Here is a 25,522-nt window from a genome sequence, read left to right on the forward strand (position 1 = left end):
CTTTCCTGAGGACGTCTCCATCTAACTGAACAAGTGCAAATATAAAAAAAATATGAGAAACTCCTCCAAAATACAGAGGAAATGGACACATAAGTAATACCAACAAGAGGTATTACAGATGGTGAGAAGAGAGAATGGACCCAAACAAACTGATGACTGGTGCTCCTAAACTAACAAACAAACAAACAAATAGTAACCAGCAGAAGCAGTGGTGAAAGATTTAGAAATCTACATGACCTCAAACAAAACCAAAAATAACCCGAGTAATAAAAATATGCAGTATGAAAAAGTGCACAAATTGTACCTGGCAAAATTCAAAATTATTGGAATTTTACTAACCCTCCCCCATATATACATACACATATATATATTTTTTTGACTGCAAGGACAAAAAAAGATCATACAAGCGTTCAGCAGAGATATGAAGCTACATACAAAGAGAAACCAATCTGAATCCTTTCACTATCCTTTTCCATGATGCTAAATACTATAAGCACTAAATTTTGAGAGAAAAATATTTGTGACTCTGTATTTCTTATAAACACATAAGAATTCATCATATGTTAACGTGTAAGCACGCACACAAAATTCTCTTTTGGCATATATTACCAGAGCACTCTTCCTGATAAATCCACTCCAGTGGTGAGAACGGAGACTCAGACTCAGGCATGAAATTTTGTTTTTCGAAGACAGCATAGAAGTCTGTTCAGGATGCCATAAGGAAATCCCATACCCTGAGTGGCTTAAACAAAAGACATTTATTCCCTCATGGTTCTGGAGACTAGAAGTCCCAGTTCAAGTTGCCAGCCTGGTTGGTTTCTGGTGAAAGCCCTCTTCCTGGTGAGCAGATGGCCACCTTCCCACTGTGCCCTCGCATGACCTTTCCTTGGGGTAAGCACATGGGGAGAGAGTTCGCCAGTGTCTCTTCTTATTAGGACACTATTCCTATCGGATCATGTCCCCATTCTAATGGCCTCATTTAACTTTAATTACTTCCATAAAGACCCCATCTCCAAATACAGGCACGTTAGGGTTTTAGCATATGAATTTGGGTGGGGAGACACAAGCATTCAGTCCATAACAGATAAGAAATGAACATTAAATCATTTAAACATAAATCTGAATAGGACTGCATATGTACAATTAAAAACAAGTATCTTAAATCTCAAAAAAGGAAATGTACCAAGTAAAATAATATAATAAATAGGTTTAGATTCCACGCTATGTTAACAAAAACCCAGACAAAAAATAGGCTTAAATTCGAAGGGATATATGCATCTTTATGTTTACTGTAGCAATATGTATTACAGCCACACTATGGAAGCAGCCCAAGTATTCATCAATAGATGAATGTATAAAGATGTGGTACACACACACACACACACACACACGCACACAATGGAATATTATTCAGCCTGCACAAAGAATGGTATCTTGCCATTTGCAACAACATGGACAGAGCTAGAGAGTATAATGCTAAATGAAATAAGTCAGTCAGAGGAAGACAGATACCATATGATTTCACTCATATGTGGAATTTAAGAAAAAAACAAACGAACAAAGGGAAAGAGAGAGACAAACCACAAAAACAGTCTCTTAACCATAGAGAACAAATGGATGGTTACCAGAGAAAAGGTGGGTGGGGGGGAAAGGGTGAAACAGGTGGTGGGGATTGAGAGTACACTTATCGCAATCAGCACTGAGTAATGCATAGAATCGCTGAATCATTATATTGTACACCTGAAACCAATGTAACGCTGTATGTTAACTATACTGGAATTGAAATTTAAGGAAGAGGTTTAAATGTCATAATTCTGTTATTTTTCTGTAACCCACAGCCACTTTTCTGACTCGACACTGTGTTTAATAATTTTTCTTTTAATCTTTTTCATGTTTTTCTGTAATCTCGTAACTCTTATTAATTGTTTTAATATGCTAAAAGGTGATGATTTACTGTTTACACGATGCAGGTACACTGTAATGCACTGTAAGCATCTGACAATTACTAATGTTTGCCATTTTTACAACTTGTCTCTTGTAACTCTAAATTCATTTACTAATAACATGAGAAATTTCTTCAATCAGCAATTTCACTGAATTGCATTAAACTCCCAAAGCATATGTGCTATCATTTTGGTTATTCAGCAGGCTTTCTGCCTGAAACTTCTCAGTACTTCTGCCTACCCTAAGAAAAATGACAGAGTTGAATACCCAAGAGTGCTAAAATAAGAGCTTGCCATTTTTTCCTGAATTTTCAATGTAATTTGTCTTTTTTATTGAAATTTATTTTTGAATTTAGTTATTAAGCATAATATATAGGATCAATACCAGATGATTTTTAAAGCATATTAGATTTTAAAAAGCATGCTTTTAGTAGAGTTTAAAAATATAAAATAGGAATCTATGGCATAAGAAATAATCTACAATTTAACTTATTACTGAATTCTTTTCATTTCCCTCTTTATATTGTAGCAAAATATACAAAACCAATACAATTAATTATCACAAATTTTAAATCAGATTTCAAAATGTGACTATATTACTTGTTTTTTAAATTTAAGATTGATCAGTTAATCCATTTTATTTAGGTCCATTTTATTTTTTTTCAAAACTGCCATAGAATGCAAAGGACAAACATTATTCTAAAAAATGCCACAAGGCAAATTATTTATGTCTGCATTTCTGATATCAACTATTAAAAGGCAACAAGTATGCCTCACATCATATACAATGGCACTTAGGAAGAGAAAAGACTGACGAAAGACCACACATTTACTACAAACAAGATTGTACGGGTAGTATTGAAAAGTTTAGATGTAAACATTCTATGTGAAAGGATATTTAGTAGAAATTGGTATCTATTTTCTGAGCTACTTGAAACTTGTTTTAAAGAGAACTTTAAGATTCAAATTTTTAAAATTCTTATTTTTATACATATAAGTATTTTATGTTATGATAAATTAGAACTAGCAAAATCATATGCTTGAACTTTTATTTATCTTTCATTCATGTAATTCTCTTAAGACATTACAACCTTGACTCTTAAACCCACTTCCATCCAGAACACTCTTTAATCTAATGATTCCATGTCCCAGTCACTCTTGGGCCTTAGACAGGTCTAATGTATTCTCTGTCTGTAGCCAGTAAATAAACTAAGAAACAGAGCATGGAAATTTCTGCAGAACTTTTAAAAAACCAGTCTTGGAAGTAACGTCTATCACTTCTGTCCATGTTCCATTGGCCAGAACACAACCATATGGCCCTACAAAACTGCCAAGGGCCTACGAAATGTATGGGTCTCAAAAGAAGAGAAATAACACCAATATTGTTGAGAAAAAAACATTCTCTGCCACGGTATTTTTAAAAAGGTTTTCTACCACAGGATGTATACACATCATACTTATGAGACTGGCCAAATCACAGAACTGGATTTTGTTATCTCCCTCAGGAGTACAACAAGACAAACAATGGTTTTTACTTAGACAACTTGAATCTTATCAAACACATAGCTAGACTTCATGCCAATCCTTTCATAAACTTAACCCTGAGTACAATCTTTGTCCTAAATCTCTCGCACTGAAAATAGGGAAAAAGTCCTCCACCACTGTCTATCCATGGGCCTTCTTTACAATAATAACATGGCATTTCCTATGATAAACTATACCATGTATTTATAGAGCTTTTTATTTTTATTATTTTGGACTAATGGTTATTCACTCTGAAAATGACTGTGTTTGATGGTTTGTTACTCAATTTTATCTAATAGCAAATAGGTATCTTGGTGATACACAGGCCGTGTGCTCAAAGCGTGAAGTAGCAGAAGATGAAAGATAAGTGGTATCTCTTCTTTCACTTAACAGAGTTTGTGTGAACGAAGGGGTGCTGAAATGGTAGTGGACGATGTCACAGTGGCTGTGAGATGTGGAATTCGCACCTCTGGCTCAGGGCTCAGCTTCCATAGGAAACAGAGAACCCTTTACTTGTGTATGTTTGCATTCTCTGTTGGGAGTCAGGGGTCAGCACTCTGCCTGGTTTTGAAAATATGGTGTATAGTCGTACCCATTTGTTTACGTGCTGTCCGTGGCCGATTTCAAGCTCAAATGGTAGAGTTGAGCAGTGTGACAGATAGTTATGTGGTCCACCGAGCTGAAAATACCTACTATCTGGACTTTGCCATTACACATTTGCCCACCCCTGCTTTAAACCCATAAGGAGAGATCATCGAGTTTCCTTTTACAATTGCTTAGCTTCCATTTTCATCCCACAGAAAACAAAGTCAAAGCTATTAAGATCCAACTCTAACACCTGGTTAACAATGTCGGTTGTTTAGCTTCAAAAAGGTTCAAACTGAAATTGAATTAAGGAACCCTGGGAAACCTTATTGAACAACAGTTCTTTGTAATGATTTTCCTGCCTGTGGCGGCCAGTTTTGAATGTATTTTATAGTCGTCTTTCATTTATAAATATACGAACACAAAGACAAATTGTCTCTAAAATTAGTTTTTAGTCTCAGATATTTCATATCACAGTGATATCAGTTTTAATATTTGTAGATAGTGTGAAAAACCGGTATAAAGGGGCAGTAAAATGTGGCATAAATCTTACAGCTACCTGGGGCATGTTTTAAATAGTAGGCCTGTAAGGAGTTGCTAAAGCAAGGCTTTGTATCCTCAAACCTATTTGTGCAATAAATAATGCATCACACATTCCAATCTAAATGGAGCATACTGAGGTGCCTAATTTCCATTTTTATCATAAGTATTAAAATTGCATGTGAGATTTTATTATTTTAATAATATCTAAAACAAAATATAATGGTATAAGCCATTCTTATCAAATGACTATCTGAAAAGACAGATTAGCCCCATTAAGGGCAAATACGCTCTAGTTGCTAGGACCATTACGAAGTAGGAAATTATTCTTCATTATCTAAGGTCTTCCCATCTAACTGTTAAAAACTAAAATAAAAGATCATAAATGATGATTTCCAGTTTCAGTTTCAAAATTACAATGGACTGTTTTTATTTCACTGAGAGACACATGTATTTCATAATGAGCTACCAACCTACACTAGCATGTGATTTTCTTTCCATTGAGGTTGGGGTTCTTCCATGATATGTTCCAGTGATATGGTGATGAAAACAGTAGACTCAATGGCTGCTCCCTTAGACCTATAACAACGAAGAATTAAAAACAGATCCTAAACTGGTCTTCATAAGTAAGGGTTTTGAAGAAGAGCTGAATGCTACAGAGGGGGTACCAAATCTAGGTTGACAAAACTGAGTTTTCAACTTTCGCAAAACTTTCTATAGCAATTTCTCTGACCCTTCATAGTTGCACTAATGATTAAAATGAATGAAGATGCAAAGAAAAATTTAAATATGGGTATAAACATTTTAATTAAATCATATTTTTATAATTTGCCTTAATATGCTGTACTTTATAGTGATTTTTTTTACTTTTATATATATTTTCAGAGTTCAGACATCTTGAAGGATAGCCACACAGAGTAAAAAGAAATGCCATCAGAGGTCACTCTTGGTTTTAAACTACAAAATAGATGACTTGCTCTCAAAGATCTTGCTGCCTATCTTGTAATCACTTTGCTATTTGAAGTCTCCCCCAGCTGTTTATTAACTTTTTGCAGCAGCCCTAATTTCCCAAGCAGCATTTCTAAAAATATTTTTCAAGACCAACAGCCAGAGGCTCAATAGGGATGCTTGTTACAATATACAGATTCCTTGGCCAATTTTCAGTTTTATTGGATGAGACATTGAGGGAGGTAGGCCTGGGAATTAGTCCAAAACTAATCAGAGAAAGTAGGTTAATGGCAGACAATGTCATAATGTGTTATCCCTCTGAATTAGACATTGCAATTTTAAAAGAGTTATGAGAAAATTACTTAAATTGGAGAAGAGTGCTAAGTTGGAAGGATTTCAGGTAAATTGGAAAAATTATGTAGATCTGTGGGAGTTTGTGTTGTTTGACACTTCTCTACTTAGAAGCTGGTATCTGGAGGATCTGTGCTCACTCCAGCTATCCATGGGATTTTGACTTATTCAGCTCAGATACCACTACCTGGGTTGCCTAATAGAAACTACTAATAGAAACTGTCCTATTGGGTAGATAATGGCATATTTGCCTATAAATATATGCAAATATTACACATTTGTCCATTTTTAGGAAAAGCATGAAGGTTAGGTGAGTAATATTTCTTACCAAGTCAGAGTGGATACCTGAATGACCGGTTTAATACTTTATGTATTTGGAAACATGTGTCCTGTGACTTTGGATATAGTTTTTCTTTATGTAATTCTTACTTTCAACAAATATATCTCTTAAGACAAAATCTTTTTTTTGTATTTAAACCACCTAAAAATATAAGAAGCCAGTTATCTATTGTTGCAGAGAGTAAAGTCATTTTTGTTTGAAATTGTGCTTTAAGGGGTGCCTGGGTGGCTCAGTCATTAAGCCTTCGGCTCAGGTCGTGATCCCAGAGTCCTGGGATCGAGCCCCGCATCAGGCACCCTGCTCGGCAGGAAGCCTGCTTCTCCCTCTCCCACTCCCCCTGCTTGTGTTCATGCTCTATCTCTCTCTCTGTCAAATAGACAAATTAAAAAAAAAAAATCTTTAAAAAAAAAAAGGAATTGTGCTTTAAGAAAACGACTTACAGACCAACTGAATACATACTAAACCTGAAACCTAGACCAACATATTTTATGAGGATTCAGAAACAAAACAAAAGGGAGCTTTATAATTTTCCTTATAATAAGAAGAGAGGGGTGCCAGGGTGGCTCAGTCAGTTAAGTGTCTGCCTTCGGCTCAGGTCATGATGCCAGGGTCCTGGGATCAAGTTCCACATCAGGCTCCGTGCTCAGTGGGGAGTCTGCTTCTCCCTCTACCCTTCCCCCCTGCTTGTGATCTCTCTCTCTCTGTCTCAAATAAATGAAATGAAATCTTAAAAAAAAAAGAATAAGAAGAGAAGAATCCCACAGTCAATGAGAAAAATGGGAATTAGAATTGTAATTTTCCTTAGGCAAGCTAGAAAAACACTGAATGGAACAACCATACACCAAAAAACTAGACAGCCTGGAAAAAATGGAAAAACTCTCAGAAACATACAACCTACCAAGACAGAAAAAAGAGATAATCTGAGCAGCCCAATTACCAGTAAGGAGATTGAATCAGTAATCAAAAAATCTCCCTACAAAGGAAAGCCCAGGACCACATGGCTTCGATGGTGGTGAATTTTAGCAAATATTTAAAAGAATTAATGCCAGTCTTTCTCAAACTCTTCCAAAAAACTGAAGAGTAGGTAACACTCCCAAACTCATTTTATGTGGTCAGCATTACCTTGACACCAAAGCCAGAAAAGGACACTACAAGAAAAGAGAACTACAGGCCAAGATCCCTGGTGAATATAGATGCAAAAATTCTCAATAAAATCCTAGCAAATTGAATTCAACAGCACATTAAAAGGATCATTCACCATGAGCAACTGGAATTTATCCCTCGCATAAAAGGATAGTTCAACACATACAAATCAATAAATGTAAGACATCACATTAATAGAATTTAAAACCCCCCACATGATTATCTCAATAGATGCAGAAAAAGCATTTAACAAAATTTAACAACAGTTCATGATAAAAACTCTTAACAAATTAGGTATAGAAGGAACATACCTCAATATGACAAAGGCCATATATGATACGTCCACAGCTAACATCATACTTGCTGATGGAAGGTTGAAAGCTGTTCCTCTCAGGGAGCCTGCATGGCTCAGTTGGTTAAACACCTGGCTCTTCGTTTTCAGCTCAGGTCATGATCTCAGGGTCTTGAGATCAAGCCCTGTGTTGGGCTCTGCACTCAGTGGGGAGTCTGCTTGCTTGAGATTCTCTCTCTCCCCCTCCCTCTGCCCCTGCCCCTGCTCTGTCTCAAATAAATAAATAAATCCTTTTTAAAAAATAAAGAAAGTTGTTCCTCTAAGGTCAAGAACAAGACAACAGTGCCCACCCTCACTCTTCATATTAAACAAAATACTGAAAGTCCTAGCCAGAGCATTCACTCAAGAAAAAGAAATAAAAGTCATCAGAACTGCAAAGGAGGAAATAAAATTGACTCTGTTTGCAGATGGCATGATGTTATACAAAGAAAATTCTAAAGAGTCCACCAAAAAACTATTAGATCTAATCAGCAAATATAAAGAAAAAAATACTGATTAGAAAATTTTAAACTAGGGTAAGAATCATTAACAAATCAAACACCTACTGTACTATGTCCTTGATACTTAAATCATCTCATTTAATCTTCAAAAGAATTCTGGATTGATTGTGTTGTTAATTTCACAGTTTGCAAATTATAAAACGGAGGCACAAGTATTAAATAACTTTCTATGCTCTGTACCCTACACAAGGTTCCTTAATGCTACTTGGTGGCTTTAAAAAATGATGTATAGCCAAGGTAAGTAAATGCTAAAGCAACATCAGGACAACTAATGAGGAAGTCTCACTAACTGAATTGGAACATGTTTTCCTTTGACTAATTCAATATGGTAGAGGAAGTAATTACCAATACAAAAGTAAATCCAGGCCGTGCAGGGGTTTTGACTTCAAAATTAAGTAACTGATATACTATGTCTTTAAAACTAAACTAAGTAAATACTGTAGACTAAATGTTTATGTCATCCCCAAAATCTATGTTGAAACCCTTATCCCCAGTGTATTTGGACACGGGATCTTCAAGAGGTAATTAGGTCATGAAGGTAGAACCCTCAGGATGACAGCAGTGTCCTTATGAGACAGAAGAAAGCTTGCCTCCTCTCTCTTTCTCTCTCTTTTCTACCGTATGAGAGGACCTAGCAAGAAGATGACCATCTTCGAACCAGAAAGAGGGCTCTCACCAGAACTTGGCCATACTGGGACCCTGATCTTAGACTTCCTAGCCTCCAGAACTATGAAACTAAACAAACAACTTAAGAATATAAGGATGAAAATACATGTAAATTAATGCTCTTTTTAAAAAATATATATATTTATTTATTTAACAGAGAGAGACATAGTGAGAGAGGGAACACAAGCAGGGGGAGTGGGAGAGGGAGAAGCAGTCTTCCCGCTGAGCAGGGAGCCCAATGCGGGGCTCCATCCCAGGACCGTGGGACCATGACCTGAGCCGAAGGCAGATGCTTAACGACTGAGCCACCCAGACGCCCCTGTAAATTAATGCTCTAATTTTATTACATTGTCTGTCATTATATCTTTACTTTAAGAGCTTTAAGGAAAGTTCAGTTTAAAAAACATTTTTTAAGTCATAATATCTATGCCAAGATAATATTTCAAAATCTATTAATGTGCTTTTCTTTGAATATTTTCTTATGTTGCCAGAGTGCTCCATTCCTCAAGGAGTCCTATGTTATACCTAGAGAGTGCAAGAAAGTGTCATTGTTCACCTCTTGAAATCTAAAAGAGTTTCACAAAGCCAATTTTTAGAAATAAGAGTTCTGAAAACCAGGTTTTCATTTTTCAAGAGCCAAGCACTTGAGAGAGTAAAGTAGAAACCCCAGCTAGGTTGAAGATGGAACCTAAGCCAGTGGGGGCCTGTGACTAATTTCCAAAATTGAACTCTGAGACTATACAAGGTTCCATTTCTAAGGTCAAGATTGGATTGATTTGGAAAGGGGAAATGGTGCCCTCAAGCAGAGAATGTCACCTGTTTGTAGAAAACTTTCCACATGCCCCATTTGAGTACACAGGTGCTGTGAAGGTTAGTCGATAGCAGGGAACCAAAGATTGGCATAAGGATGGCCTCTAAACCAGAAATCATGGCAGGGATCAGGAATATCCAAAGTGGGTACTGCCCCATGTCCCAGTGCTATGCAGGAGCAGTTGTAGCTTTTATGGAAGTCAAGATCCAAAGACGAAGTGGCACAAGGCTTTTCACTGGGAAGCCACTGTGGAACAAATCTCAGACTGGTCACCCCTGTTGCCATAATAAGCTTCCCACTGTCTCAGATATGACCTTGGGAAACAACAGAGACCACAGTAACCTTAAAAGAGGCTCACATGTAAGTATAAGGGAATTAAAATGTAAAAGCAGAAATCAAGATAAGTTAGAGGTGAGGACAAGAATTTTAAGCAAAAGAAAGTAATTCCTTGATCGAAATTTACCTGGTATTCTTACAGGGCAGAACCAGTGAGATTAAGCAGGAGGAGACCAAGTTCAATGATTGAGAAGCGGTCATACATCATTCCTACAATTTTTTTTTTACTTGGTCACCTCTAGTTTAAGGTGGTCCATGAAATATATTTCCTACCATCTCCTCAGTATATTGCTCCTTAGAATTTCTAGAAATAATCTGCTTTTCTCAATTCTCAAAGTTGCCTTTAGGCAAAGAAGTCCAAGTTGAGGTTCACAAGTAAGCACAGAGCTTTACACAGATAATTGCTAGCGGGAATATTACACTCCCCCCTCCCAATTACAAGAAATAAGAACTAATGAGCAAAGTGAATTGTATTAAAGAAATGTATTTTATTTTATTTGTTTTTTAAAAGATTTTATTTTTAAGTAGTTTCTACACCAAATGTGGGCTCGAACTCACATCTGAGATCAGGAGTTGCATGCTCCACCAACTGAGCCAGCCAGGTGCCCCTAAAGAAATATATTTTTTAAATTCAATCAAAAAAGGAAACATCAAATTTAAAGGAAAAAAAAATCAGAAATTGTCCGAGAAAACAACAGAGCAAATCAATACCTGAAAAAAGAGCTCTGCATCTTGGTGATCACATTTATTGAAAGGGTTGGAAAAAAATTAAAATGCCCTTTAGCTTAAGAATTTTTGAGTTATCTGCAAGTCACCTCATTTCAGAAGTGGAAGAATCCTTGGCCATTTCTTAATATTAAAATTTACACAGGTTTCTCTTTTGAATGTCTTCTACATTTAAAGAGGCAATCATACAAAATCTATATTCTATACACGATAAATTCTTTGTTTCAGCTAACTCTTAATGGAGGGGTAACTAGTACAACACCATCTCCCTGGACAAAAGGTATCGGAATATTCTGTTTTGTTGATTTATATATCTTTTCCTCATCAATCTCTGTAGGAGACACAGTTTCCTCCACATCTCCCAATATCTTATTTAAATGCTGTTCATAAGCATGTAATCTGCCCTGAAGCTCTCTGTCATTTCTCATTTTCACATAAATACACTCATCCAAGCTGAGCCTGATGAGATCCAGGGGCTCTTCTACAGTGTTGGTAGTTTGTTGCTGGTCCTTGTCATCTGCCATGTTTCAAACCATGCTCCCTTTCCCAAAAAAATGTACTTTGAAATTTACATTTTTGTATCTGAGTCAGTGCAACTACAAATCGGAAAACAACTACATTTAATATCAGTGTTAATCATATTGTAGTCGAGAATGGTTTTGCTTTACTTTTTAGGAATAGGGGAGCATGCACAATGTGATATTCTAGCACCATATATACCATAAATTTCCTATTATAAAAGCTTTATTGTTTCTAAAAATAAATGGTATAGAAAAAGCTTATCTCGTGAACCTTAAATAGTTTGATATTTATGAAATTTTATTGCTTCTTCCTAATCATGCAGGAATTTCAAAGTATCTTTAGATGGATAATCAATATACCAATAAAGAGAATAGATTATAACAGAGTAAAAATATTAGGTCAGAGAATTATATTACACAATAGTATTTTTATAAGGACCCAAAATATGTGAAACTAAACATCATATTTTTAGGGATAGAAACAAATATGACAAAACTATTCTTAAAAGGTAAAGGAATGAGGCCATTTGGTGACTTCTACTTCTGGACAAGAGAGCTGGAGCATTATTACCAACTTTCCTGTTGAGGACAATTAAAAGAATTGGATGAACTTTTAAAAATAAATTCCTCAGTGCATCAAACAGCTCATAATAGAATAAGAAATTACGAGACCAAGAGGTAGAGGAGGTTGCAAGAATCAAGAGAAGTTCAGCATTGAAATTAATTTTTTTCCCTCTCGGGCATCTGCTTCTTAGAAAGCAATAGCTATAAAACTGAACTAGTTTTTGTGGCCTTGTGGGGATAGAGAAGTAGTAGAGAGCAGAACACACAGATCACATAAATCTGAGAGCTACTGGAATTATCAGGGTATAAAATAACTATCCTTTCTTTAATATAAGAAAGGCTTGAAAATATATGTAGGAAACAAATAACTATAAACGTGACACAGCATATATGAAAACAAAACAGACTCACTGGAAGAGAAAAAGAATTAAAACCAAGAATTCAATGAATGTGTGTGACAACAGATTAACACAGTTTAAGAGAAAATTACTGAACTGGAAGCAAGTCAGAGAACATTTACAAAGAGAATTAGTTAAGTGAACGTAAGTCAGAAAATCACTCAGAATAAAACACTACGACACAAAAATCCAAAACAACAAAACAGAGGATAAAAGTCATAGATGACACAGTAAGAAGCTATAATATATTGTTAGTATCAGTTAGAAAGAGAGGAGAGAAATAATGGGGAAGAGGCACTATTTGAAGAGATTATGGTTAAAACAGTTACCAAACTAATGACAGATAACACGCCACGGATTCACCCAACAAATCTCCATCAGGATGAAATGCATGTGCATGCACACACACTCATTAGACACATAGTGAAACAGAAAAAAAAAACAGAAAAATTCATAATGATCTAATAAAAGTAAGATAACCCTCAAAAGGGAAACAGACTTTAAATCGCAATGGAATTCAGAAGACAATAAAATGATGTGATCAGTTTACTTTTTTAAAAAGTAAATTAAATTCTATATCCATATCCAGGGAAGACATTTTTCCATAATTAAGTGTAAATAAGAACAGTTTGGGGGCACAAAGAAACAAAACAAAGCTAAAATCAGAATTTGCTCTCAGCAGACTCGGTCTCAAGAAAATACTAAATGTTGCTCATTAGAAGAAAATCTCTGAAAGGCAGAGATTCCTGAAGGAATGAAAAGAAACTGCACAAAAGTAATAATGTCTGATTTTAAAATATACAAAATTAAAATACCCAATAAAGTCAAAAGATCATTTGATAATACTAAAGTATTCTAGGTTTTTTTCTTAATTGGGAGAAAGGTAAAGGTATTAATGAACATTCTATTACGATAATATTTTTAAAGGCAAGAGAATAATAAATTAAGCATTGAGAACAGTAGTCACCTCTGAGAAGGCAGGATGAATATACAAAATGGGCCCACAACTAGAAGAAGATGCTGTCCTCTAGTTCTTACGTTGGATGATGTGTTCCTGGGTACTTATTTATTATCATGCTTTATTATTATGTATACATAAAGTACATAATATGGACCAAATGTATTTGGTAGTATGTACAAAATATTACATAATTACATTTAAAAATTACCTGACCAATAATTAGAAATTATATTTTATAAAATAATGGTCTGGCATACATAGAAGTGAATAAAAGAACTGAATTTGAGAAGTTTATCAACAATGTATATTATTTGTACACTTAAAAATCGAGCTTCTCATAATATTTTGAAGACGTTATGAGTGTAATTAATCCAATTTGTTCAATTATCCTTCCTCCAGTAGACTTGTATTCTTTGCCTGATTAGACATACATCAAAATGACTTTTTTTTTCTTATTTCCTTTACGACACACAGTTCTGGAAAGTTATTACATACCATAAATACACAATTCTGGATTTATCTCTCACCAATCCTGCAAATTAGCACTAAGAAAAATCAGCAAATGTATGTCCTACTTCAGAATGAATGGATGCAGTGGTATGAATGTATTCTCATTTGTGAGCAGACACGCTCATTCCAAACAAATAAAGTTTCATCATTTTTATAAAAAATATGGACTAGTGGATTTTATGTCATGTTTATATCAAATTTAAGAGCCATTTATATGGAAGTTAATTTTCTTAATTTACTGTTATCAGTTTGATATAAAATTACATTTATTTGTTCCTATTTATAGTCATTTTGGGGTTGGCATTTTTATCCTTTTTATTTAATCTCATTTTTGGACATATATAAAATACTTATAGGGTTAAAAATGTTTTATACTACATATGTACACCAACTAAAATGACAAACTCTACTATATAAATGTGTGTGTGTATGTGTGTGTAGTACTTAGCTGATTTCAACAGTTTATTATAATATGTAGCAACTAATCCATGTGATTCTTAAAATAATTATTTTCTAGGTTTTCAGATAATCCTTTGTACACGATTTTGACCATAATCCTAATAAGAATCATAATCCCCTTACAAGTCACTTTAACATTTTATTGGGATATGCCAATATTTCATGTACCGACAATCACTTGGAATCTCAGTAATTCTGAATATTGTAGAAGACACAAAGATATTTGAAAAACCTTCTATGTTACAGAAACTACTTCACAAATAATAGGTTTTTAAACACATACTATTTGGAGAATACCTCAGGCTCTCAGGTAGAGCTTATTTACTCAGAGTTTAACTTTGATTTGAACAAAGTTGGATATTTTGCTTCCCAGGGAGGAGAATATTAAAAAGTAGAAAATTATATTTATGTTTGGGGGAATAAAGGAGCTATTAGGGATGCAGTCATAGTGCCTCTCTGACAACATAGCAGATGGTCTCATGGAGGAAAGACTTAGAAAGTCTTTAAAATACAGCATCCACTTTACATCAATGAATATTTTACATTTCAAAAAGACCAAAAAGAGTATTAAACAAACCCTAACATTGAAAACATGGATAGATGAACCTAAGGCTATATGAGGTTGATTATAGGACCACACAGAAAAAATAATAAATTATTTTTTTTTACCCAGGACTAAAACTAAATACTTCATGGATACATTTTCGGATACAAAAATCTACAAAGAAATATTGAATTTTACACAGTAAGTTTGCTGCTGGTAGTGGTACTGGTATAGTGATTCTAAACTACATTGTGTTTATCATAGGGTACTGCAACTGATAAATATATGGATGTTTTCCCTGTGGAAAAAGGGAGATAAAACTATTAAATGGGGGAAAATAAGGAACAGCCTGTTGGGGGTATATATGAATTAGGAACATCAATGTGAATTCCTCATGTAATAATTCCATCTCTGTCTACTGAAAGAACCTAGAAATAACCGCACTCAGAGCAGTGAGCACCCCTGGATCAGTCTGGGCCCAATCAGGAGATAGAAATCACAGTGTGGGCTAAAGAGGGGGATGTTTAATCCAAAATAATTAATAATCTGGGATACAGGAATGACTATAAAATATACCAAAACTCTCTACGGTGCTCTTTGGCTGAAGGAGAGTACCAAGCAAAGACAACTTGGAAGGGAGCTCCTTCCCAGGGCTGGGTTTCAGACCTCACTGGTGACAGGTATAATTCAGCCCCCTTGACAGCAAGAGAAGTTTCCTCATTCCCCAAAGCCAGAGCTGGTCTAGAATCACTAGACAAGCAGGAGGCAACCTTCCAGAGGACAGCTTATGGTCACAACATTTAACACCCATATACCTGTTTTGAAATACCACTACTCTTTAAAACGGTCACGGCTCCTTGAATAAAAGATTGATTCTAGGTCTGGATATGGAAGGAAGTAAAAGCTTGGACCTTCTTGCCAAAGACTTGCTCCAATAGCAATGGGAATAGCTATCAGCTTGAATGGGCTCCCAATGACAGAATTCCGTTCAACTGAGCATCAAAAAGGCTAGTGACAGTGAAGGCTGGAAAACAATTGGTGGGACGGTGGGGGTGGAGGGGTGAATCCATTAAGGCCATAGTAGTACTCAAAAAGATGGAATGATAAGGGAAGATAAAGTTCTTCTTTATAGAGGAATGATAGCTAAAAATATATGTGGAATAAAACAATTCCAAAGTCACAATCAGCAATAAATAAAGTGATCACTGCTTTAGGCAGGGATATCGATGTATGCTCAAACCAATGAGGGCAAGTTCTGGGGGACTTCCATATTCACTACCTTGAAAAGTGTCACCCCACTGACTATGTATAACTGCAAAAGAAAAGGGTATCTTTACCGAAGATAAATGTAGAGAACTCCCAACTTAATTGTTACCAGCCTAGCAACCCCAGTAATGGGGCAAACCGACATTATGTGTCTCTCTGATGTGAAGCATCATGGGCTTTCAATATTTTGCATCAAGGAAGGGGCATTTTCTTCAGCAACATTTGTGATCTGAGCATTGGTAGGACTATGGGCTACCATCTTTCCAAACTGGGCGAGATGGCTCTTCTGCTTTGTGGCTCTGTTGCTCGATGTTTAGTCCTTTGTAAATTTCTCTTTGCTCACCGTACTCACGAGAACCTTTCTGCACATCAGATTCTCTCTCAGACCTGCTGCCCTTTGCCAGTCTCCAGGGACTTCCTGCAATGCACTCACTGGGAGTTCCCTCATCTCTCCTGCTGGGCCCTCAGCCTTCAGCCCCTGATTTGCCCTGAAAGGCCTACAGTGCCTTAAGGGAATTTTTAACCAGTGCTTGCCCTCACAGAGGTTGGTAGCACTTGACTTGCTAAAGATTCGCTATGGCCTTGGAGCGAATTCACTCATTTCTCCAGCTCTAAGCTTGGCCTTCAGGTGGCTGCTGCCTGGCCCCACTCACCTCGTGGATCATCTTTCTCAACTGTCCTGGCTTGCGCTACTCCTGAGCATTTAGTGGAAGACAGTAGAAACGGTGTGGCAGGTCAGGGCAGATACACTCGGGCTCGAGCTCAGCAGGATCCTAATCCATCACGTGATCCCATTCACTGCCATTAAAGTTTGTTCAATACCTGGCTGGTTTTTCCTTAATTCCATCTGTGGCAGATGTATTCTCCTACCACTGCTCCATTGGAGTGAAAAGCAAATGTGTACCTCTTCCCTTCTAAGAACTTGAAGCTTTCTAGAATTTAGTCTATTTGGATTTATTTGCATCCTCAGCTCTCCTACATGCTTAAGAATTTTGCATGTCTAATATATTTAGCTTGCTAATATTGTTAAAATGGCAATAATTGAGTTTTTATATATTAACCATAAGTGGAAGTCTCTGATGCTTTTTAAAAACACTTGTAGAATATAGCTTACGCCGCTCCTCCCAAAGAGCTATACCCTATTCCAGTAGCTATTACTCATATAACGACCAAGGTTGTCTTCTGCTCATCATCTTAAAATGCAGTTTCTTAGATGTATGTCCAAGTTAGTAGTAACAAAAAGGAAAATGTTATCTTTTTAAAGAAAAGCAGACCTGCATTAGTTTTCTATTGCCACTGGAACAAATTATCACAAACTTGTTGGCTCAAAAACAAAAGAAACCTAGTTCTGTAGTCATAAGCCCGACACTGGGCTCAGTGAGCTAAAATTAAGGTTTCAGCAGATCTATGTTCCTTCTGGAGGCTCGAGAGGAGACTATGTTTCCTTTTTCCAACTTTTAGAGGCAACCCTTTTTTTTTTTTTAAAGACTTTATTTATTTATTTGACTAAGACATAGAGAGAGGGAACACAAGCAGGGGGAGTGGGAGAGGGAGAAGCGGGCTTCCCGCTGAGCAAGGAGCCCGATGCGGGGCTCCATCCCAGGACCCTGGGATCATGACCTGAGCCGAAGGCAGATGCTTAACGACTGAGCCACCCAGTCGCCCCACAACCCCTATTTCTTGGCCTGTGTTCCCCTTCCTCTGTTTTCCAAGCCAGCAGTGCTGCCCCTCCCTGATCCTTTTTCCACACAGCCGCAGCCCTCACTCTAACTCTTCTGCCTCCCTCTTCCACTTACAAAGACCCTGGTGATTACATTGCGCCCACCTGGACAATAGAGGCTACTCTCCTTAAGGTCAGCTGATTAACAACCTTAATTCCTTCCTGCCTTGTAATCTAACATACTGACAGGTTCTGGGGATCAGGTCATAGATATATTGGGAGTGTGGGGGAGTGTGGGGGAGTGGGGGGGTGGGGGGAGTGTGGGGGGGGGGCGGTCACCTTATTCTGCATACCACAAGATTCCTCATTGCTTGTCCTTCAGAATTCTCCGAAATTGATTAGCATCCTTTCTAAAAGCACACCATTCTAATTCTTGAAATGTTTACACAATGATTAACCGTAATTTCATTCACATAGAAACCATTATGACCATTTTAAAAATGCATTTACCGCACAAAGATAGCAGCACTCCCAAATCCTAAAATCATTTTTTAGCAACATTAATAAATTTTACTGGACAGAAATGTTTTCTATGCTTTTATAATACAAGATTCAAATTAAAATGCATGTAGAAATTTAATCTTAACTTTCTTAAAAAAAACAAAAGTAAATTACAAGTTAAAGTGCATATTGTATCAGATATTTTAATGGCATATCCTAACTAGCTTGAGGCTATTATGAAATATCCCTCTGAGTAGGGGAAAAATATATATGTCTTGCTTTGGAGACAACATACTATGAGGTAAATAATATGCTGAGAATTGGCTGGCAGAAAAGCAAGTCATTTTTTATAATAATCCAAGCATTTTAATGGAGAGCTATTTATCAAGCTTTCCTATTATCACTTGGTATTTGAACCATAAAGGTAATTAACTACGAATAAGTGAACCGAATAATATGCTTACACCTGTCCACCCTTTATCAGCATGACTTTATGATGCACAGGGGTAGGAGAAACGTTTTAGCTGGGAGGCAAAAAATAAAATATTAATGCTTTTAATATTGAATGCCTTTATGCCTTTGGAACAATGATTCCATAATCTGAGCAAGGGCTTGGGATTTAAAGGTGTTAGGGTCACACCTGAATAGCACAGTAGTTTCTTTGCCGGCCCCAAGCATTCTGACTTAAAACTTCCACCTGAAACTACAATTCCTTCATATGTTTAAATGACACCTAGCATGAGTTAGCAACATTGTCATGCCCACTAGCTCCAAGGATTGATAGTTAGAATTTAATTTTTAAGATACTGTTTGAGAGATTCTGGCATATTTATAGAATTCCTTAATTACAAATAGTAAAAGTTAAAGTAATAACAAATTGTCAGTACAAATATCAGGCTTTTCTTTGCTTGCCTAATTTTGAGATCATAGACCATCAAAGGAATGATTATATTTGAAATGCAGCAAGATACCCTGATGAATGAAAGCACTGTTTTATTTCAAGGACAGAGAACTAGGCATTGGGAGAACATACAGATGTGGGCCATAGGGAAAAGAAAGTAAAACCAAAATAAGTTAATTAAATAATTTAACTAAGGCCCAAAGAAGTACATGGTTTACCCATCTAAACTCACAAATGCTGGACACAAGGTCTACATCTAAAGTTAAAGGTCAAATGTCAGAGGATAGGAAGAGAAAAGAGGAAAGGGGATAAAAAATAGAGGTCTAGAGCCAGCTTTCAGCCATGAGTGCCCTTAGTACACTTTATACACTTAGTATGCTTTATACCATGGCCCCATCCCTGGATCTTCTCTTTTGTATGTCAGGGAGCAATTGAGGCAAATGTGTTTCTTGGGATTCCAGTGTATAGCCTCTCTTGAGAACTTTTACATTAATTTATAGTTTAAAATTTAGAGTCCAAGTCAATAATGCAGAAGTCAAGAGTCAAGTATGTCAATCAGCATTAACAGGAATGAAATATATAAGGGCTTAATTAAACCTCTTGTGGTTTTTCAGACTGTCTAATGTTTCACACAGGCCTTGTTGGCATAGTAATATTTGAGGAAAAAGGTGCACAGCAAGTTACAGGTGATAGTAGCAAAGGAAAAGCATCCTGAGGATCAGTTTATAGAACATTATAAAGATGAAAGACAGTATTTAACATCATGGAGAAAAATCAGTAAGTTGGTAGACTTACTTATTTTCATCTTATTTTTTTTTTAAGATTTTAAAATTTACTTATTTAGAGAGACAGTGTGTGTGCGAGTGGAGGGAGGGGCAGAGGGAGAGGGAGAGAAAATCCTCAAGCAGACTCCTCTCCACTGAGAGTGAAGCCCGGTGCGGGACTCAATCCCAGGACCCTAAGATCATGACCTGAGCCAAAATCAAGCATCAGCCACTCAACTGACTGAGCTACGCAGGCACCCCTGACTTATTTTCATTTTAAATCACCTGTTTGGCTTTATCTAGATCTAGCACCTAAGAAAATCTCTGGCATATCAAGAGTCAACTTAGCAAAACAAATATAAAGACAACTATGTACTATGAAAATTCTACTATTCAACTGGCACAAAAATAGACACATAGATCAATAAAACAGACTAGAAAACTCAGAAAAAAAACCCGCCCTAATATGGTCAATTAATCTATTACAAAGAAGGCAATATACAATGGTGAAAAGATAGTCTCTACAATAAATGGTGCTGGAAAAACTGGACAGTTACATGTAAAAGAATGAAACTGGACAACTTTTTTATACCATCCACACAAATAAACTCAAAATGGATCAAACACCTAAATGTGACCTCAAACCATAAAACTCCTCGAAAAAAACATAGGCAGTAATCTCTTTGACACCACTCTTTGCAACATTTTTCTAGACTTGTCTCCTCAGGCAAGAGAAACCAAAAAAAAGTAATAAACCATTGGCAGAGATGGGGGGCCCACCTGGGTGGCTCAGTTAAGTGTCTGCCTTCGGCTCAGGTCATGATCCCTGGGTCCTGGGATCAAGCCTCATGTTGGGCCCTCTGCTCAGTGGGGAGCCTGCTTCTCCCTCTCCCTGCCACTCCCCCTGCTTATGCTTGCTCTCTCTTTGTAAAATAAATAAAATCTTTAAATAATAATAATAATTATTATTATTATTATATAAACTATTGGGACTATAAGTAAAACCTTTTACACAGCAAAGGACACCACCAAAACAAAAAGGCAACCTACTGAATGGAAAAAGATATTTGCAAGTGATTTATCTGGTAAGGGCTTAATATCCAAAATACATAAAGAGTTCATACAACGCAACACCAAAAAAAAATAAATCATTCAATTAAAAAATGGGAAGAGAACCTGAATAGACATGTTTCCAAAGAAGACATACAGATGGCCAACAGATACCTGAAAAGATGCTCAACATCACTAATCATCAGGGAAATGCAAATCAAAACCACAATGAGATATTACCTTGTACCTGTCAGATGGCTAGAATCAAAAAAACAAGTAATGGGATATGTGGCTGGCTAAGTCAGAAGAGCGTGCAACTCTTGATCTCAGGGTCATGGGTTCAAGCCTCATGTTGTGTTTAGAGATTAACAAAAAAACCAGATAAACTTTATTTTTAAAAAAAGACAAAAAATAACAAGCACTGGCAAGGATGTGGGGAAAAGGGAATCCTTCTGCACTGTTGGTGGTAATGTAAATTGGTATAGCCACTGTGGAAAAAACGGTATGGGGGGTTTTCAAAAACAATTAAAAATAGAAATACCATGTGGCCCAGTAATTCCACTACTGGGTATTTACTCAAGAGAATGAAAACCCTAGCTGGAAAAGATATACGTACCCCTATGGTTATTGCAGGATTATTTACAATGGCCAAGAAAGCAACCCAAGTGTCCAACAATAGATGAATGGATAAAGAAGATGTGGTGTGTATATATACTATGGAATATTACTCAGCCATAGAAAAGAATGAGATCTTACCACTTGTAACAACATGGATGGACCTAAGAGGGTATTATGTTAAGTGAAATAAGTCAGAGAAAGACAAATACCATATAATTTCACTTATATATGGAATCTAATAAAACAAATGAACAAATGAACAAAAGCAGAAAAAGACCTATAAATACAGAGAACAAACCCTGGTTGCCAGAGGGGAGGGAGGTGTGGGGAAAATGAGTGAAGGGGAGTGGGAGATACAGGCTTTCAGTTAAGAAATAAGTAAGTCATGTGGATGAAAGTTTCAGCCTAGGAAAAACAGTCAATGGCATTTCTAATAGCATTATATGGTGACAGATGATAGTATACTTGTGGTGACAGCAGCATAACATATAGCCTTGTCACGTAACTATGTTGCATACCTAAAACTTATGTAACATTGTGTGCCAACCATACTTCCCTAAAAGATTCTACCATTCCAAAATGGGGAGGTGTGTTATACATTAAAATGATAAGGCCATCTGGTTGTTTACTCCTACCTGTGTAACAAATGATATATAATATGATAATAACAGTTATTCATATAGTTGTAATATATAAATATAAGTTCACCCCATTCCATGAAACGCCTTAATGGTTTTGTTCAAATTTTTTGTTATATAGTGATAAATATGTATAAATTAAAACATATGGTATATAACATAGAGGACATGCATGAATTAGCCAAAAGAAAAATACTATAAATGCTTGTGTTGTTACAGGGTTGTCTTGTACTTTAAAAGGCAGTTTTTAAGATCCAAAATCTGTACAGCCAAACTATTAGGTATTCATTCACATTATAGAGTATCAATATTCTTCTGAACAAATATAATAAGTGGTTCTTGTTTTTTTGTGTGTGTATTTGTTTTGTTTTGTTTTTTGAGAGAGAGAGAGAGCAGGGAAGTGAGGGAGAGGGGGAGAGAGAGAATCTCAAGAGGCTGCAGGCCCAGCCCTAAGTCTCATGCAGGGCTTGATCTCCAGACCTTAAGATGATGTAATGTATGGTGATTAACATAACAATAAAAATTTAAAAAAAATAAAAGATCATGACCTGAGCTGAAATCAAGAGTCCAACGCTCAACCAACTGAGCCACCCAGGTACCCCTAATAAGTGCTTCTTAAAAAGACTTCCACTATTTAAAATATGCTTTCATTCACACACATACGTGTCAATCAATACTCAACCTTTATAAAAGCAATTACATTTTACAAAATAAGGATAATCTTTTGATATTTGTCTGGAATTCCCAAAGTATCCTTTTTGGAAGATTCTTTTAGTATCTCGAAATATTTTTTTTTTTAAACAAAAGTGGCATGTTTACTATAATAGCATGATACAATTAAAAGTACAAAGTAATTGTCATTGTACTCAGCAATCGTAATTTTCCTTTGTTTTTATATCTCATCCCCTTTAAAGTCACTGACAGTTTTGATTTTTCTCAGGGACATACACAAGAGGAGATAGCACTCATATTTTCTAATATATAAGGAAGATGTTACATTTATAGCCATTCAGCTATGTTTTTCACTAAATTTTCACACCATATTCTGCATTTACTTACTTTTTGTGTATTATTTGCTTTTCTCTTATTAGAATCACTACTTTCTGCTCTATCATCATTTTGCATGCTAAATATTAGTATTTTCCATACACTATTACTATATTGTGGCTTTTAATGTTTTAAACACATTTAATTTAAAAACAAACTTGTACACATTTTTATCTTTGTTGATTTTTATCACCTCTCTCAGCGTTTTCTAAAACTAGGAGAAAAAAAACCTTTGCTTTGTCAATACACTCTGTCTTGATGTTTAAACAAAAGACACGGTTTTATTTAAAAAATTTTTTTCAAACAATGAATCATGGAACACTACATCAAAAACTAATGATGTAATGTATGGTGATTAACATAACAATAAAAAATTAAAAAATAAATAAAATATATCTAACCTACAAAAAAATAAAATTTTTTTTCTGTTTCAGCAGGACTATACATTTGTAAATATTCTTAAAATCTGCCCTATTATTTCCCTCCACTAAAATAGAAAATTCTCTAACACACCTAGCATAATGTGCTTTCCTGCCATTTTCCGACTTAACATGAGAAGCAACGTAGTATGTAGAAAATCCTGAACCAGACAGATTTAAGTTAAATCCTTGCCTCTGTCAATGGGTAGTTGTGTGAATTAGCACAAGTTTATTAACCTCTTTGAATTGGGGGAAATATACCCACTCTCTGAGATCTTATGATGTTTAAATGAGAAAATGAACACAAAGAACTGAGCAACAGTAAAGCTTCTTTAAAACACAATAAGTGGAGGGGCACCTGGGTGGCTCAGTTGGTTAAGCGACTGCCTTCAGCTCAGGTCATGATCTCGGGGTCCTGGGATCGAGCCCCGCATCGGGCTCCCTGCTTGGCGGGAAGCCTGTTTCTCCCTCGCCCACTCCCCCTGCTTGTGTTCCCTCTCTCGCTGTCTCTCTCTCTGTCAAATAAATAAAATCTTAAAAAAATAAAAAATAAAATAAAATAAAAAAATAAAACACAATAAGTGGGGTACCTGGGTGGCTCAGTCGTTAAGTATCTGCCTTTGGCTCAGGTCATGAACCTGGGGTCCTGGGATCGAGCCCCGCATCGGGCTCCTTGCTCAGCAGGGAGCCTGCTTCTCCCTCTACCAATCCCCCTGCTTGGGCTCTCTCTCTCTCTCTCTCTCTCTCTCTCTCTCTCTCTCTGTCAAATAAATAAATAAATAAAATCTTAAAAATTAAAAAAAAAAAAATACAATAAGTAAGATCCAAAAAAGTCAATCCACACTGAATCCACAGAATGGAGTAATTGTGAATTTAATAAAATAGTAACCAGTACTAACCAGCCCACCTAGCTGGTGGGATGTTCCTGGATTTCAGTTGCAAGATCAACCCCTCACTAAATCCCATCTGCATGTTGATGTTACCTGGTGGGGGCTGTATGCTTTCGCTTAAATAACCATTGGGATACTTCTGGGTCCTATTGCTAAGGTGACCCGATAAAAGACAGGATGCCTAGTTAAATTTGAATTTCAGAAAAACCAGAAATACTTTTCTATAGTATAAGTTTGTCCCCCATGTACTGCATGGGGAGGAGAGAGAGAAAGCGACGAAGTGAAAAGATCTTTGACTAGTTCTACCACTGAGTTGGAACAGTAAGGCAATGGATCCTCAGAGCTTGAGATCATCATTTCCAGGCCTGGACTAGGGGTTGTTGCAAAGCTTCAAAGCAAGACCCACATCCTATATGGTGCCACATTTGACAAATCATGGGAAGGATAGCAGAGCATAGGAGATGATCTGTCAGGTATCTTAAACTTTGTGTGTGTGTGTGTGTGTGCGCCACAGAGACAGTCTGGTACTTGCGGACTTCCCAAAACAATGTTTTTCAATATACTAAATATGACATAATGGATTACAAAAGAAACCAATTATATGAAACCACATTTATCAAAATATTTTAGGGGGAATGGGTAAAATAGGTGATGGGGATTAAAGAGTATGATTATCATGATGAAAAAAATTAAAAAATAATTATTGTAGAAAAAAATAAACTACAGTCGGATGCCTAAAAAAATTTTACAACAAATTGTGATACTGCAATGTTGCCTTTTAATTACAAGATTAAATAATAAGAACTAATGATGACTCTAAAAATCACTGTAATTTCAAAATAGTGATAGGTATAAACAATAACTCAGTTATATTTAACAACTATAGTGTGATAAACAAATTGTGTCTTTTGCTGAAAAACTCGTAGGCACTGTTAAAGCTACTAGGGTATATTGCCCAAATTCATAAGTCAAAGGAAATGCTAAGTTTCATTTGGGTATTTGTGAAAATGAAGACTTACGATTTTTTTTCCAGTCCAAGTGTACAA

General features: G+C 36.2%; 2 protein-coding genes across 4 annotated transcripts in view; both read right to left on the reverse strand.

The window, feature by feature from the left end:
- The window catches only part of LOC113931573 (melanoma-associated antigen B18-like), a 142,752-nt gene that overhangs the window by 62,206 nt on the left and 55,024 nt on the right, over positions 1–25,522 (reverse strand). The window lies entirely within an intron of this gene.
- LOC113930334 (U6 snRNA-associated Sm-like protein LSm3) lies at positions 10,990–11,289 on the reverse strand. The gene has a single exon (XM_035725456.1). It carries the CDS (start codon positions 11,287–11,289, stop codon positions 10,990–10,992), a length of 300 nt encoding a protein of 99 aa, XP_035581349.1.

The sequence above is a fragment of the Zalophus californianus genome, chromosome X (assembly GCF_009762305.2).
Source record: "Zalophus californianus isolate mZalCal1 chromosome X, mZalCal1.pri.v2, whole genome shotgun sequence".
Taxonomy (NCBI): domain Eukaryota; kingdom Metazoa; phylum Chordata; class Mammalia; order Carnivora; family Otariidae; genus Zalophus; species Zalophus californianus.